This window comes from Haliotis rufescens, unplaced genomic scaffold (genome assembly GCF_023055435.1).
Source record: "Haliotis rufescens isolate VD_foot unplaced genomic scaffold, xgHalRufe1.0.p SCAF_1, whole genome shotgun sequence".
Lineage (NCBI taxonomy): Eukaryota > Metazoa > Mollusca > Gastropoda > Lepetellida > Haliotidae > Haliotis > Haliotis rufescens.
In genome coordinates, this window is record NW_025963779.1 from 55,868,256 (window position 1) to 55,883,351 (window position 15,096).

Below are 15,096 nucleotides of genomic sequence, written 5' to 3' on the forward strand. Positions count from 1 at the left end.
ACCCATGCTAATCCAGTGTGCCATGCATGTACATCTACTTCAGGATCTATCCCTGACGATCTCCTCTGAGTTGACTGAGTGTGAGGTGGATCTCCTGGAGGACAAGGAGGAACTCAGCAGTGTCAACAAGCAGAGCTTCGTGGACGAGCAGGAGTGGGCACTGTTCGAGCATGTGGAGATGTTTCCCAAGGTGTCTGTTAAGGAGTACACCAGCTCCAGAGAGAGACACCCTACAATGATGGTCATGTGCCATGCGGCTAGACGACCTGGCTTCTTTGTGTGGAATATATTTCTGACAATGGTGAGATAGTATGGAATGCATTTCTGACAATGATGTGGTGGTATTGAATATATTTCTGACAATGGTGAGACAGTATAGAATATATTTCTGACAACGAACGGACACTATGGAATATATTTCTGGTAATGGTGAGAAGGTATGAAATATATTTCTGAATGATGTGATGGTTTTCAATATATTGTTGGCAATGGTGGGATGGTATGGAATATATTTCTGACAATAGATAGATGGTATGAAATATATATCTGGCAATTGATGAGATAGCATGGAAAACAATTTTGAAAACGGAGAGATGGTATGAAATATATTTCTGACAATGATGTGATGGTATATAATATATTTTTGACAATGGTGAAATATATTTCTTACAATCAAAAGATAGTATGAAATATATTTCTGGCAATAGTGAGATAGTACGGAAAACAATTCTGACAATGGTGAGATAGTATGAAATTATGTTTGACAATGGTGAGATGGTATGGAATATATTTCTGAAAATCAATAGATACTATGGAATATATATCTGGCAATATTAGATCGTATGGAAAAAAATTCTGACAATGGAGAGATGGTAATGAATATATTTCTGACAATGATATGATGGTATATAATATATTTTTGACAATAGTGAGAGAATGTTCTGACATTCAATAGATAGTATGAAATTTCTTGCAATGGTGAGATAGTATGCAGAACAATTCTGACAATGGTGAGATGGTATGCAATATATTTCTGACAATGATGTGATGGTATAGAATACATTTTTGACAATGGTGAGATTGTGTGGAATATATTTCTGACAATCAATAGATAGTATGGAATATCTTTCTGGCAATGATGAGATCACATGAAAAACAATTCTGCCAATGGTGTGATGGTATGCAATATATTTTTGACAATGGTGAGACGGTATGTAATAGAATTTTACTGTTGATATGGCTGTTACTGTTTTAGATATATATGACTTCGTCCTCCCTTAATGGGATATTGAAACGGTATAATTTTCATTGATTTGGTTTAATATGAACAGATGTATTAGATTTCTATTTACTCAGTCCCTAATTCAAAACCTCATGTCCCGTTGACGCAATGTCCATGGCTGATAGGCATTCTATCATCTTATGGTTTGTGATTGTAATACCCCCGAAACCAAATTTAGATTTTTCATGTCAGTGCCAAATTGCTCTAATTGAATACAATATTGTCACAATGGGTTATATTGTAAATATTCTGGTTGCTTTTTAGATGTTGATAACGCTCTTGGCTTTCACGACCTTTGCTGTTGGTGTGACTTTGACCCAGAACCGCCTTCAGCTGTCTTTCACCCTTGTGCTGACCGGAGTGGCCTTTAAGTTTGTCGTCAACCAGTCTCTACCAAGGATATCCTATCTAACATATATGGTAAGGATATGCCGTTAATTGGCTCTTATATTGCTTCGATGAACATCAAACCGTAATGTTGACTTAGTGTTTTTAAACTATTGTTTTCAAGAATAATGTGTATGAGAGTGCATGAATATTGTTTTGCGCCACAATCAGACATATTCTACTGTATCACGATGCTTGTACACGAAAGGAATCGAATTTGGGACAGGCAATTCAGCAAGGATCAGTGTATTACGGGTCGTTGACGTATTTTGTCTGAGGTTTCTGCAAGAAACTATACCCGTGAATTGAATTGATCGTCAGCAACCAATGTTTGTCGTAACTAACGGAATCGGGTGATCAGGGTCGCTGACTTGCTGGATGCATGTCATGGTATCCCACTCCTACTGTCAATCACTGGATTGTCTGGTCAGGACTCAGTTATTTACAGACCGCCATCATATAGCTGGAATGTTGCTGCGTGTGGCGTTAAACAAAAAATAAACAAACAAAAACAAGAAACAACTGTTGGAACATATTACAACCGGATGGTAGCGAGTTCGAATCCGATATAATCCAAGACAACGAATCGTACCCGTGTCTGTGCTTTTCATAATATTGATAAAGATCAATATAAAGATTACAGGATAAAGTGAGTGAGTGAGTGAGTTGGGTTAACAGTATTCCAGTTATATCACGGCGTGTCAGCTTAATGTGGGAGGAAAGCCCGAAGTAATGCAGGTCTCAGACATTTACCACCTTGGTGCTGACAAACCTAGAAACATAATTGGGGCGAACCAGGACTCGAACCCACAATCATAGGTTTCTGGCGTGCCCAAGGGACGCAACTCTGCACAGCGAATCGCGGCACCTTAGACAACTGGGCCAGCCGTGCCCCCTACAGGATAAAGCTTTAATAATATGCAAAGAGTGTTTAACACAAACCATCACCCAGTCAGTCAACTCTGTTGTCACCCCCATGTGTCATACCCCAAACGTTATGGTTAACTGACTGCGTAATCCCCTGCCTGACCCCTGACAGTCCCTGTCACTTGCTTAGATCGATGCTCCTGATGTCAATCACTGGATTGCCTGGTCCAGCCTTCAGTATTTAGGGGACCGCTCTCATATAGCTGGAATATTGCTGAGTCTAGGTTTAAACTACAAACAAACGTGCACCTCTATGTGACACTATGTGCCAAGGCGCTGCAATCGTGTCCCTTTTACGTGCCAGAGCCTTAAGGATCGTGGGTTTCCAGGTTTGTCGTCACCCGTGTTAGTGGGATTCACCAAACAGACAAACGTCTAAGACCTGCGTCACTTCGGGCCTTACTCCCACACCAAGCTGACACGTCATGATATAACTAAAACAAAGCAACGTAAAACCCAATTCACTCACTCACTCAAATTGACCGTGTTGTTCATTTCTCTTAATCGGACTCAGTAATTATTGGGAATTTATCTTGTGTTTCACTGAAAATGACCTAATTTTCCAAAGCTGTGCGTACATACGTTTCATGCGCATGCAGCATCACGTTAGTGGAAGAGCTAGCGAACATGTGCATGTATTCCATTGACGGCATAGTGTTTGATCGCACGGTGCAATCGGTCTCCATAAAGAGGATCTGCATTAATCTATTGATCGTGAAGGCGATGCATTCCGGGCACTGTATTTTCTTTATCTTTTCCTCTTTTATTTCTCATTAGATCGAATAACATACTCAGAATGAGAAAGGTTACCTGGATATAATATTTTATAGCCTTTGAAATTCCATACTGTCGCGCGCATACAGCGTTTCTCGTTCGCTTTATCATGCGATGCATTTCTCTGTGTGATAACGTCACCCTGACGTTAATCAGACTGGTGTGCTCTTAAATCAATTGTAAATTCTGAAATGCAACTGTACAATGAGAACCTGGCATCAAGTCTCAATTAATATTCCAAAATATCACCATCTGTTGCTTTCTCAAAGGATCGCCGTCAGTGTTTTCTAATGTTCACGTGATTGACCGAATATGTCAGAATGGACTGTGTCAATATATACGTGACTCACTCGGGTTAATTCGGCTTATTCCGCTACCTAGTTGCATAATACCTCGAGTGGTAGTGATATTACCGAATTCCACTCAGTTAGTTAAACACCCTTGTGTCGAACTTTGATGTGTCGAACTTACGGTTGTCTCGAAGTAAAAGCTTTGGGCCTACGTATTCCTTCTTTATTCACCGTTTTCCGGTTGTGTCAAACCTTCGGATAACTCGAAGTATTTACGTGGGTCCCTTTAACTTCGCAACAACTGTATATAACGGTTTGTCGCTCCATGTGGGAGGAAACCGCCTCCGTGGTCTTGTGGTAGAGCGTCCGCCCGGAGAGCGGAAGGTCCGGAGTTCGATCCCCGGCCGCGTCATACCAAAAGACGTTAAAAGATGGTACTTGTTGTTACCCTGTCTGGCGCTCGGCATTAAGGGGCTAAAACAAGGACTGGTCGGCTCGGAGTCAGTAAACTGTGTCTGAGTGGGATATTCATGTTAAACTGCGGCATGGTATCTCAGTGAGCTAGCACTATAAATCGGCATCAGTCCGGACTAGTACAAGCAGCCACACAAACACACACACGTACATGCACGTCGCTATATAAGTGTAATAATCTTGGACGCGACGTTAAACCCCATTTCACCTCACCTCACCTCACCTCACCCATGTGGGAGGAAGGCCATAAGTGATAAAGGTTTTAGACGTTTACTGTTTTGACGAATCTCACAAGCACGGGAATGATGCTGACCTAGGAACATAATCAAGGCGTACAAATATTCGAACCCACGATCATAGTTTCCTGGCACTCTTAAGGGACGCAACTCTGCAAAACGAATTGCGGCGCATAAGCAAAATGTTGGTCCACTAAAAGTTTTCTTGTTAGAATCAGATCTTATAAATGTACATGTGGCTCATACAATTCCCAGAAATTAAACAACGCTAGAGAAAATGTGTCATCCCTTCCTTCTGTCAGGGGGCGATCGGGTAGCCTAGTGGTTAAAGCGTTCGCTCATAACGCCGAAGACCCGGGTTCGATTCCCGACATGGCTACAATGTGTGAAGCCCATTTCTGGTGTCCCCCGCCGTGATATTGCTGGAATATTGCTGAAAGCGTCGTAAAAAACATATTCACTCACTCACTCCTTCTGTCAGGTTCCAGTTGGAACCCATATTCGACGTATTTAAGATCCTTGATAGTTCAAAACCATCTTCCCGATTGACTTTAGTGTTCAGTCTCCACCCTTGCCATCTTGGATGGAATTATGTGGCTTGACCCAACGTAGCCCAACCAATGGCAGTTATGTCCCTTCTATGTCCCTCCTATTGACCAATCAGATTCCGCCTCTCATATCACTTGCATTTGCATCAAACAAAATGGCGTCGCCCAGTTAAAAAGATCTGATCTATATTCAAAATGTATACTGTAATATAACGGGTCCTACCTCGCGAAGAGCATCAACTCACTGGGGCATAAAGAATAGGAAATAGCAAAGTAAACCTCTACCTCAATTGTTTCTTTACCTCTCTCCAACATTGAACTGACATGTTGTCACTAGTGAACTTCTGAAAGTGGCGTTTAAAACTTAAGTAACTCACTCACTCACTCGAATATGCACCTCTTAATCTATAGCAGGGTAATCTATTGCGGTATTGATGTATATAACATTTTCCATATGTGGTTGCGAACACGTAAATTAAGATCTCATTTTATAAATTATTTTTCATTAGAGCAGTATAGGTGGTATCTATATGAAAGACTTAGCGTTGACGGTAAACGCTCCATTATAGATGTCATATATATGACATCAATATTTATATTAAAGCTTCAAGTCTTCAAGTCTAAGATATCAAACAAGTCATTTTTTTAAAAGGCGGTGATGGTTATGTGTAGGCGAGGTCGTGATGATGAAGATGGCGTAGTTATGGTGGTGATGGTGATGGTGAGGATAAATAGACATTTACGTCAAGCATGACAATAGTCACATTCCCTCTTTGCGCTACAATATTTTCCCAAACCTCTACGTATTATTTTGAACAAGAGAAAAGTCGATAATCTTCACTTATGAAGCAATCTTACAATATATTTGACGTACACCGTGGTGACCGTATTGTCCCCTTGTGGTTAATTATAGGATATTTGTCAGAAGCCAGAGACACAATGGCGCTTATTAATAGCAATTTCCGCAACACTCAACACTAATGTAACCAATACTTCCTGAATGAGCTAAGTTTCATGCTTTCTATATGACGTCATGTTGCCAAGCAACGTTCCAACACATAGGTGTGCAATACCAGCAGACTAATAATCTATTATAAATCATGAAACCGTCGGATGAGGACATATGACTGTAAGAAATGTGATTTAGGCAGATTGGTTTCTGGAAACAGAATAGAAAGTATTAATTATATCTGAGCCAGACTACTTTGAATATATACTGAATATCCAGAGGGCATCTGAAATGGGGATACGGGGATAATATAACGGTAGTCAGGATAACGGTAGTAATCAGTTGTATGTGTATACAGACCAGCAAACAACAGAACGATGAATTGTTAAGAACGATATGTTAAAGTAACGAATATATAAGAAATACATGGAGTGGGCGAGTGAGTTAAAATTTAAAGTAACATCGGCTGTATTTCAGCGATATCGAGACTAGAAATATATGGAAGTGCCGTAACATTCGTATGAATTTACTAGTATTGTGTAAAAAGTATAATTTGAAGTAAAAATGAAATCTATATTATACGTACATTGTGTACAATACAGTTGGATGCGTTGCTGATTACATGTAGGGATTAAAGTATCAGTGATAGAAGGATGCAGCTGTAGCCTTCTCGGGACAAACCGCGACCAGGTTGTGTTACCCGTTTAAGGGATTGAACGATGAATACGCAAATGGAAATAGTTTTTCGCGTTTCAGGAACACATTTTCTCATTGAAAGTAACATTTCACATACATATGTCATCTAACTGTGTATCTTTTTCAAAAATGAAATGGGGGACAAATATGTCTGATGTTGAATGGGCTGTCAGATGGCACGAATCGTCAGATCTCGCTGGCGTGTGGGAGGAGTACAAGGTTGGCCGCAAGGTTGTCGTGTGAATGCTGCGACGCCATTGCGGTTCTTCTCACTTTCACGTTTGCCGGAAACAATACGCGACTTGTCCTAAAATGGGAATTAGTTCGCTTTTTGGCAGTTATTTTGCGCCGTTTAACTTGACGATTTGACTTTTTGTCATTGATTGTCGGCTGTGCCGCTTCACAGTGACAATAAATAAAAAATATTCAGATAGAATGCCAGTGACAAGTCATTTGACGTTGTGGAGTGAGTACATATTCATACAGAAGAAATCTTTAATGAGGGAGATACATGTAGGCATTCCTGTGTGAGTACATATTTATACAGAAGAAATCTTTAATGAGGGAGATACATGTAGGCATACCTGTGTGAGTACATATTTATACAGAAGAAATCTTTAATGAGGGAGATACATGTAGGCATACCTGTGTGAGTACATATTTTTACAGAAGAAATCTTTAATGAGGGAGATACATGTAGGCATACCTGTGTGAGTACATATTCATACAGAAGAAATCTTTAATGAGGGAGATACATGTAGGCATTCCTGTGTGAGTACATATTTATACAGAAGAAATCTTTAATGAGGGAGATACATGTAGGCATACCTGTGTGAGTACATATTTATACAGAAGAAATCTTTAATGAGGGAGATACATGTAGGCATACCTGTGTGAGTACATATTTATACAGAAGAAATCTTTAATGAGGGAGATACATGTAGGCATACCTGTGTGAGTACATATTTATACAGAAGAAATCTTTAATGAGGGAGATACATGTAGGCATACCTGTGTGAGTACATATTCATACAGAAGAAATCTTTAATGAGGGAGATACATGTAGGCATACCTGTGTGAGTACATATTCATACAGAAGAAATCTTTAATGAGGGAGATACATGTAGGCATACCTGTGTGAGTACATATTCATACAGAATAAATCTTTAATGAGGGAGATACATGTAGGCATACCTGTGTGAGTACATATTCATACAGAAGAAATCTTTAATGAGGGAGATACATGTAGGCATACCTGTGTGAGTACATATTCATACAGAAGAAATCTTTAATGAGGGAGATACATGTAGGCATACCTGTGTGAGTACATATTCATACAGAATAAATCTTTAATGAGGGAGATACATGTAGGCATACCTGTGTGAGTACATATTCATACAGAAGAAATCTTTAATGAGGGAGATACATGTAGGCATACCTGTGTGAGTACATATTCATACAGAATAAATCTTTAATGAGGGAGATACATGTAGGCATACCTGTGTGAGTACATATTCATACAGAAGAAATCTTTAATGAGGGAGATACATGTAGGCATACCTGTGTGAGTACATATTCATACAGAAGAACTCTTTAATGGGGGAGATACATGTAGGCATACATGCTGTGAAATCTACGATGACTGTATTGTGACGAAATGATCCGTGAGCTTGGAGGGATTTAAACCCACGCCCAATACATTGTGACACGATGGTGGCAGTAGGCTTAATAGCCCTTTAAAACACTGTCCCATTCGTTTGCTTTGAAAATTGTTTCCTGCCTTTAGCATATTAATGCCATTGTTTCAATGAAGTTAGTGTATCGGTATCTCATGTAATGCTAGAGTTGTATTTATGTCTGACGCTACTGCCCGCTAGGTAGCGCACCATGCATGCGTTCTGCGACAATCCGTGTTCTAACAAGTATTCCAAGTTAAGATCTACATATCTCCCCTTTTTGAATAATGACTATAAATATGAAATGTTAATGATCAATATCATCAACTCACAAAATAAACATGTTATCTTTTCAGTGGCTACTTATATAAAGCATGTTTGTTTTTTTCTATCAGATCCAAGAAGACGTAATTTCTGTATATGCACGTGACATCATATTATGAGTTAGTATCAATTGTACTTTAGGCCATATGACCACAATACTGAATAAACCTGTCTGTCTGCCCTTAAAACACTGTTTCATTCGTCTGCTTTGAAAATTGTATACTTCCTCTAGCATATTAATGCCAGTGTTTAGTTTACAGGTATCTCATGTAATGCCAGAGTTATACTTATGTCTGCCGCTAGGTGGCGCACCATGTAAGCATTTTGCGACAATCCGTGTTCTAAATATACGGCGTCTATAGATATGCATTGTAACGTCGTGCAGAGTTCTAAAAGTGGCAATGACGTAAACTATGACGACTTTGTGGTGAAGACAGGTGCTGAAATTGGATCAATGTCATCATGACTGATCAAAGGCTAGGATGTATTTTATTATCTCCCTTTATCAGACCTGTCAATCACGTGTCGGTGTTTATTGCAAGAAGACATAATTGAGCTACATGTCGCCATTGATATCAAATCTCATCAGATTATCTCTCTACAGCCTGACGTATATAGACGAGCATTATACGCTGGTCAATGCAGACGCAGTTGATGTGGATGTTGTTTGTTTTTTATACCTGAAATATATACCTTTTTATATATGAAAATATCAACCACCGAAACTGAAATACTGAAAACTGAAACGACTACGGCGTGTTAACTTGATGTGGGAGGACATCCCGAAGTGGTGCCTGTGTTAAGATGTTTACTACTGTGGTGACATCCACGGGCACAGGTGTGGTGCTTACAAAACCTAGAAACGTAATCACGACGAACTAGGATCCGAATACACGATCATAGGTTTCCGACTAAGGGACGCAACTCTGCACCGTGAATTGGTGATCAGTCAGAGTGAGTGAGTGAGTTGGGTTCAACGCCACTTTAAACAGTATTCAAGTTATATCGCGGCGTGTCAGCTTAAAATGGGAGGTCTCAGACGTTTACCACTTCGGTGAAACCCACGAGCACAGGTATGGTGCTGACAAACCTAGAAACATAATCGGGGCGAACCGGGATTCGAACCCACAATCATAGGTTTCTGGCGTGCCCAAGGGACGCAACTCTGCACTGCGAATCGCGGCGCCTTAGACGACTTGGCCACCCGTGCCCCCGATGATCAGTCAGAAGACATACAGCATCAGATATATAGGATTAACGTCGTCAAAGTGTGCCTGATACACTTGTTTTTGTGCCTCTCTGAAATTGAGCTGACATGTTGTAATATGACTGAACTATGGTTCAAAGTGGCGTTAACACTTCCGAGACTCACTAACTCAAGTGAAAACAAATACATGCTGGAATCAAGAATCTGGAGACATTCTGATAACGTGGCTTACGACACTGTACGAGTTTTTTCATCAGGTATACAACATTCAAGGCCCCAGTTAAGCTTTTAAACGTTCTATGGTAGATATTGACGCATCAGTAACAAAAATATGTCCCATGCAATTCTCTTTTTTGACTTGTACCCTGTGTTCCTGTGTTTGTTCAGGTGAACAATTGACTTGCCTCTTGTGTGGCAGGGTACGTTCACCTTTCGCGAACACCTGGTATCATCACTATTTGCTTATGGTATAGTTGGAATCGTATGATTTCTTGTAGTCATGGAAATAAGTTTGTCGTTTGTATTGACTAGGATACGAAATACGTTATTGGTTCCTGGACAAGGCGGACAATGTACGAGAAAAGTGCAAAACACCTAGCAGTAGAGATATATACACTACAACTCAAAAATTCTTTTACTTTATTTCCGCAGGAATTTTGTAAAACTTTGGCCTAGTTAGGCGGGGACTCTCTAGACTGTTTGTCAAATTTCCAGGGAGCTGCTGCGGATTATCAGCGAAACTAATTTCTCCTTGGTGTCAACATTTCACAACTCACAAGGTTCTAAGACAATATTCAAGGCATGGGTATAGATTTCAAAAGGTTTCATGGTAGACATGTGGAGGACATTCCCAAATTTGACGCATCAGTGACAAGAATGTTATCCGATGCAATTCCCTATTTTGACTTGTTTCCGTGATATTTTTCATGTGAACAGTTGACTTGCCTTTGCAGTTGTTTGTGATGGGTGCTACCGGTGAGGCAGAATAGGCTCGCCTTTTCGCGAACGCCTGGTATCATCACTATTTGATATTGATTCATACACACGTGCTAATGACAGTACAGTCGACTCTGGGCTTTGTGCAGATATTTCTTATGAATATGGATTTTTGTTCTGTCGCTTTTATTTCATTGAACTCCGATGTGGAGTTGAAAGGCAAATTAGACGCGTAGGAGGCAGAGATTGTATGTAATGTACCTCTTGCAAAATTAAATTGATACTGAGATCATATGACCGTATAACTGACATTTATTTATCATATTGAAATACGACATGGCTTGTGAAAAGTGACACGGCAATTCATGCCTGTAGTTTATTATATACAGTAAACTACGGTTATAACGAACTCAAAGGGACCACTAATTTTAGTTCGTTGTAGCCGTGGTTCGTTATATGCATATATACAGCATAACTACAACAAATAGTCGGGACAAAAAAGTAAGTTCGTTATATCCGTCAGTTCGTTATAAGCGTGTTCGTTATAACCGTAGTTTACTGTATACTAATATACCAGCTGACTGTTAACGAACAAAATGGCACGATGCGAATGTACGAATGAAATGAATGTACGAATAAGTCAAAGTTTGCACCTTTAGCCGGAGACACGATCATAGCATAAACCCGAGCTGGACAAAGTTGCGTCCCTTGCCAGAAATCGATGACCGTGGATGGGAGTCCCAGCGTAAACCTGACTATGTTTCTACATTAATTTTATAAGCCACTTATGTGAGTGTGGACATAAGACTAATTCACGCACATTCAGTGCCATTTACAACTGCAAACATGGCTGTCGTCACTATGATGCCACCTACAGGAAACATATAATGACATTGCCCCTTAGAACATACACAAATTAGAAGAGCTAGTCCAACCGAAGTTATTACAGTGTGTAGATTACAGAAATCGATGACCGTGGATGGGAGTCCCAGCGTCAACCTGACTATGTTTCTACATTAATTTTATAAGCCACATACCCGAACCAACAGGTTTCACCAAAGGGATGAACATCTAAAACCTATATCACAGCTCAAAGCGGCGGAAAAGCAAACTCACTCAATCTCCTTGTTGGTTTTTCACTTTGTTGCTGTGTGATGTTGGAAGTGTTTTAAGTGATTTAAACCTTGTTGCTACAAGTTACCCTCTGTAGCCATGGATACCATCTTGAATAACATAATACAAAGGGGCCTTTGGAAGTAACAAGGTCATGTTTATTTAATGACATGAACTTTAAACATGACTAACATTCCCTCTGGACAGTGAGTGTGGATATAAGACTAGTTCACGCACATTCAGTGCCATTTACAACTGCAAACATGGCTGTCGTCACTATGATGCCACCTACAGGAAACATATAATGACATTGCCCCTTACAATATACACAAAATAGAAGGGCTAGTCCAACCGAAGTTATCTCCCCTTATTGTAGATTACACTAAAACACCCCCAAGGAATTATCTACCTTGGACCAGGTTTAAAAACAAATAATGGGATTTATTTCCCCCAAAGTCGAATAACTGGCAAACAGGTTAAGTTGATTGTTTAGGCTGTCATTTGAGTTAGTACAGTAAATAGTTCAGGTGGGCTCTTTTTTCTGTTTCATGTAAGTAATGCGTTATATACATTCAGGACAAATACATCCTCTCTTCCATGGTGTATCTTTGCCTGGTGTGTGTGTGGCACTCTGTGATTGGTCGGCTACATGACACCGGGCACGATGATTGGGCAAAGGACTATGACTGGAAAGCTCTCTTGTGCTTCGTGTGCACCTACGTTTCCTTCCACTTAGGATTCTCTGCATGGATATATAAATATGTAAGTATTCAGATTTCAAATTTCTTATGTGTTCCTTCGTTTAACAATAGTTAGGGGATTCCTGTTTGTAATAATATGAAATGATGGACGCATGCTTCGTTTTGTTGGACCTTGTAGTGAACAATGTATACTCAACAACAAAAGTTCCTGTGACACCAATATTTAGTGTATTTTTCAAACAAGCAAAGTTTGGTTTTCAATATTGTAGTACATATATGGAATCAAGTCATAAAAAACGCAACTGCTACAGAAAAGCATGCATTCACGGAACACATATGTATACAATCCTTACAATAACTCTCCAACTACGGGCTCGACCAAGAAGGACTTTAACCTTGCTCACTGAACTGTGTTCGCAGAGGTGACAGAGGTTATTTATTTATTTCGCGTTGTTGGTTAAGTAAAATATGACACATTGTCGAGGACTTCTTCTTCATAAATTGTTTTCAAATTCTAAACCGCAAGCAAACACAACACTATTTCTGAACAGTGAACGAGTACCCATTTCATAAAAAAATCATGAATAAAAGAAGAAAATGTTAAAAAGGTTTAAAAGTCACTGCAAAACGCATGAATGTACTGGTCTTCTACATAATATCATTTTTGCCCGATTCAGACACGCAGTCTACACAAGTGCCCTCTGAATTGAATCGTAACAGAATATGATGTTAGGGCCTAAAAGTGAATCAAGAGAGATCGTGTTCACTTGTTCAAGAACTGTCTCTTAAGTTTGGCATGATCTGATTCTGACTCGGGTATTCAATTAAATATTGTTCAACCGGCCGAGGACTTTTCCAGAGTCGCCATCCTTTGAACAAAACGTCTTGTAAACGTAGATTGTATAGATCACTCCCCACTGTCAAGTTGCTGTCACATAAAGGTGTTGTGAGTTATTATACAACTTTGAGTAGAAGAAAGATTTATTCCCTGAAAGAAATTTGATATTTTCCAATACCTCGAGGATCAAGCAAAATCCTTAGCCATCGATCATGCTCAACCATGGTCTATCGAAAATGGGGATGAAAAAAGGCTTATGCCACCGCTATGTGTTGAAAACATCTGATACTTGTTTGTCTTCACGCATTTGTTTATCTTGTCGCTCGAATTCCATTCTATTTAAGTTATTAGTTTGGCAACCACAATTAAAAAATACCCACACTACATGTGCCTTAAAACACACTGTGTTTATTATATGTTTGAGATTTGTATCGCTGCAGAACACTTATCAGTATGATTTAATATCAAATGTAGAATCCTATTAAAACGGATTGAAACACAGAACTTGGACTCTTTCAAGAAAATGTCAGCAAGGACCATCAGGGAATAAATATATTAACCTTAAAATACGTTATAATAATTTATATAATTCCGTGAAGACGATAAACCACTTAAAAACAAAATATATGTACAAATTAACCAAGACGCTTTATATTATTACTAGTTTTATATATCATGTTCACATATTATAAACAACGTCCTTCCTAACCCGCAGCTAAACGTTTCTTCAGAATATCATTATTGTTAATACCATTTGAAGAAACATTGTTATTTTCAATTCGTGCTTTATTTATTTCAATCTACAAACAATTCTTTATCTCAAAAAGGTATTTCCGACCCCAGTGTTTGAAACACCACCGTAAAACCAGAAAAACAATACCTCAATAATATGTCGTGTTGGTTACAGGCATGGCGCCGACGTCGTCTCATGGAGAAGAAGGACGAGGCCTACAGGGTGAGTCCATGTCTTGGTGGGGGTAACCTTGTGTATTCCAAGCTGGGTCTGGCTGTCCATGTTCTCTACAATGGGGATAAGAAATCTTTAAGATTAATAGTTTTTCGCCTTCATGTATACCCTTGTGTATCAGCTACGGCCTGGCTTACCGCATTGCTTATCTGCATATAGGCTACAATGTATTACTAATTGACGCTGGCAGTACTGTTGCGACCAGAGGCGGGATAACCGCCACCGAAAATTCTACGTGTCGCATGCAACTACGTTTTTAATCCACAGACAGTTAATAAGAGCAAAGGAGGACAGTTGCGTTCTGTGCCATCTTAGAATGAGCAAAAACAGCAGTACAAACTTTGAATATTACACCATCTTTGTAAATAGATGATGTAAAACGCATCCAGATACATTCGACTGTACAATATTGGAATATTACATGCTCTGTGGATAGGTATCATGCATAGTACTCCGGACTGACTGACTGAATATAACATCCTCATTGTATTTCCAAAACGAATAACACACTATAATGAATGGAAAGGCTCGAGACCCACTTCGAATGTCCACTATTGGAATTGCAAACGAACAATATCATGGAATAATGTATGTACCAGCTTATTTACCTGTACAGTAAACTGACTATGTCATGTCTCTTAACGATAGTTAACGTTGCATGCGATTCGATGTTCTGCATCAGTTCCAGTAAAACGTATTTTAAAGTTTGAAAAGCTAACAATGTTTTCAGTAGAACTGATATAGTTTGGCCTTACATTATTGAGAATGAGA

At 39.4% G+C, this 15,096-nt stretch overlaps 1 protein-coding gene across 3 annotated transcripts in view; it reads left to right on the top strand.

The window, feature by feature from the left end:
* LOC124131533 (cys-loop ligand-gated ion channel-like) overlaps positions 1-15,096 on the top strand; it is a 47,762-nt gene that overhangs the window by 26,681 nt on the left and 5,985 nt on the right. For all 3 annotated transcript variants that reach the window (XM_046494838.2, XM_046494836.2, XM_046494837.2), the window contains exons 6-9: positions 44-301; positions 1,547-1,702; positions 12,396-12,581; positions 14,266-14,313. In XM_046494838.2, coding sequence (XP_046350794.1) covers positions 44-301; positions 1,547-1,702; positions 12,396-12,581; positions 14,266-14,313 — 648 coding nt within the window. The remainder of the gene's footprint in view (positions 1-43; positions 302-1,546; positions 1,703-12,395; positions 12,582-14,265; positions 14,314-15,096) is intronic.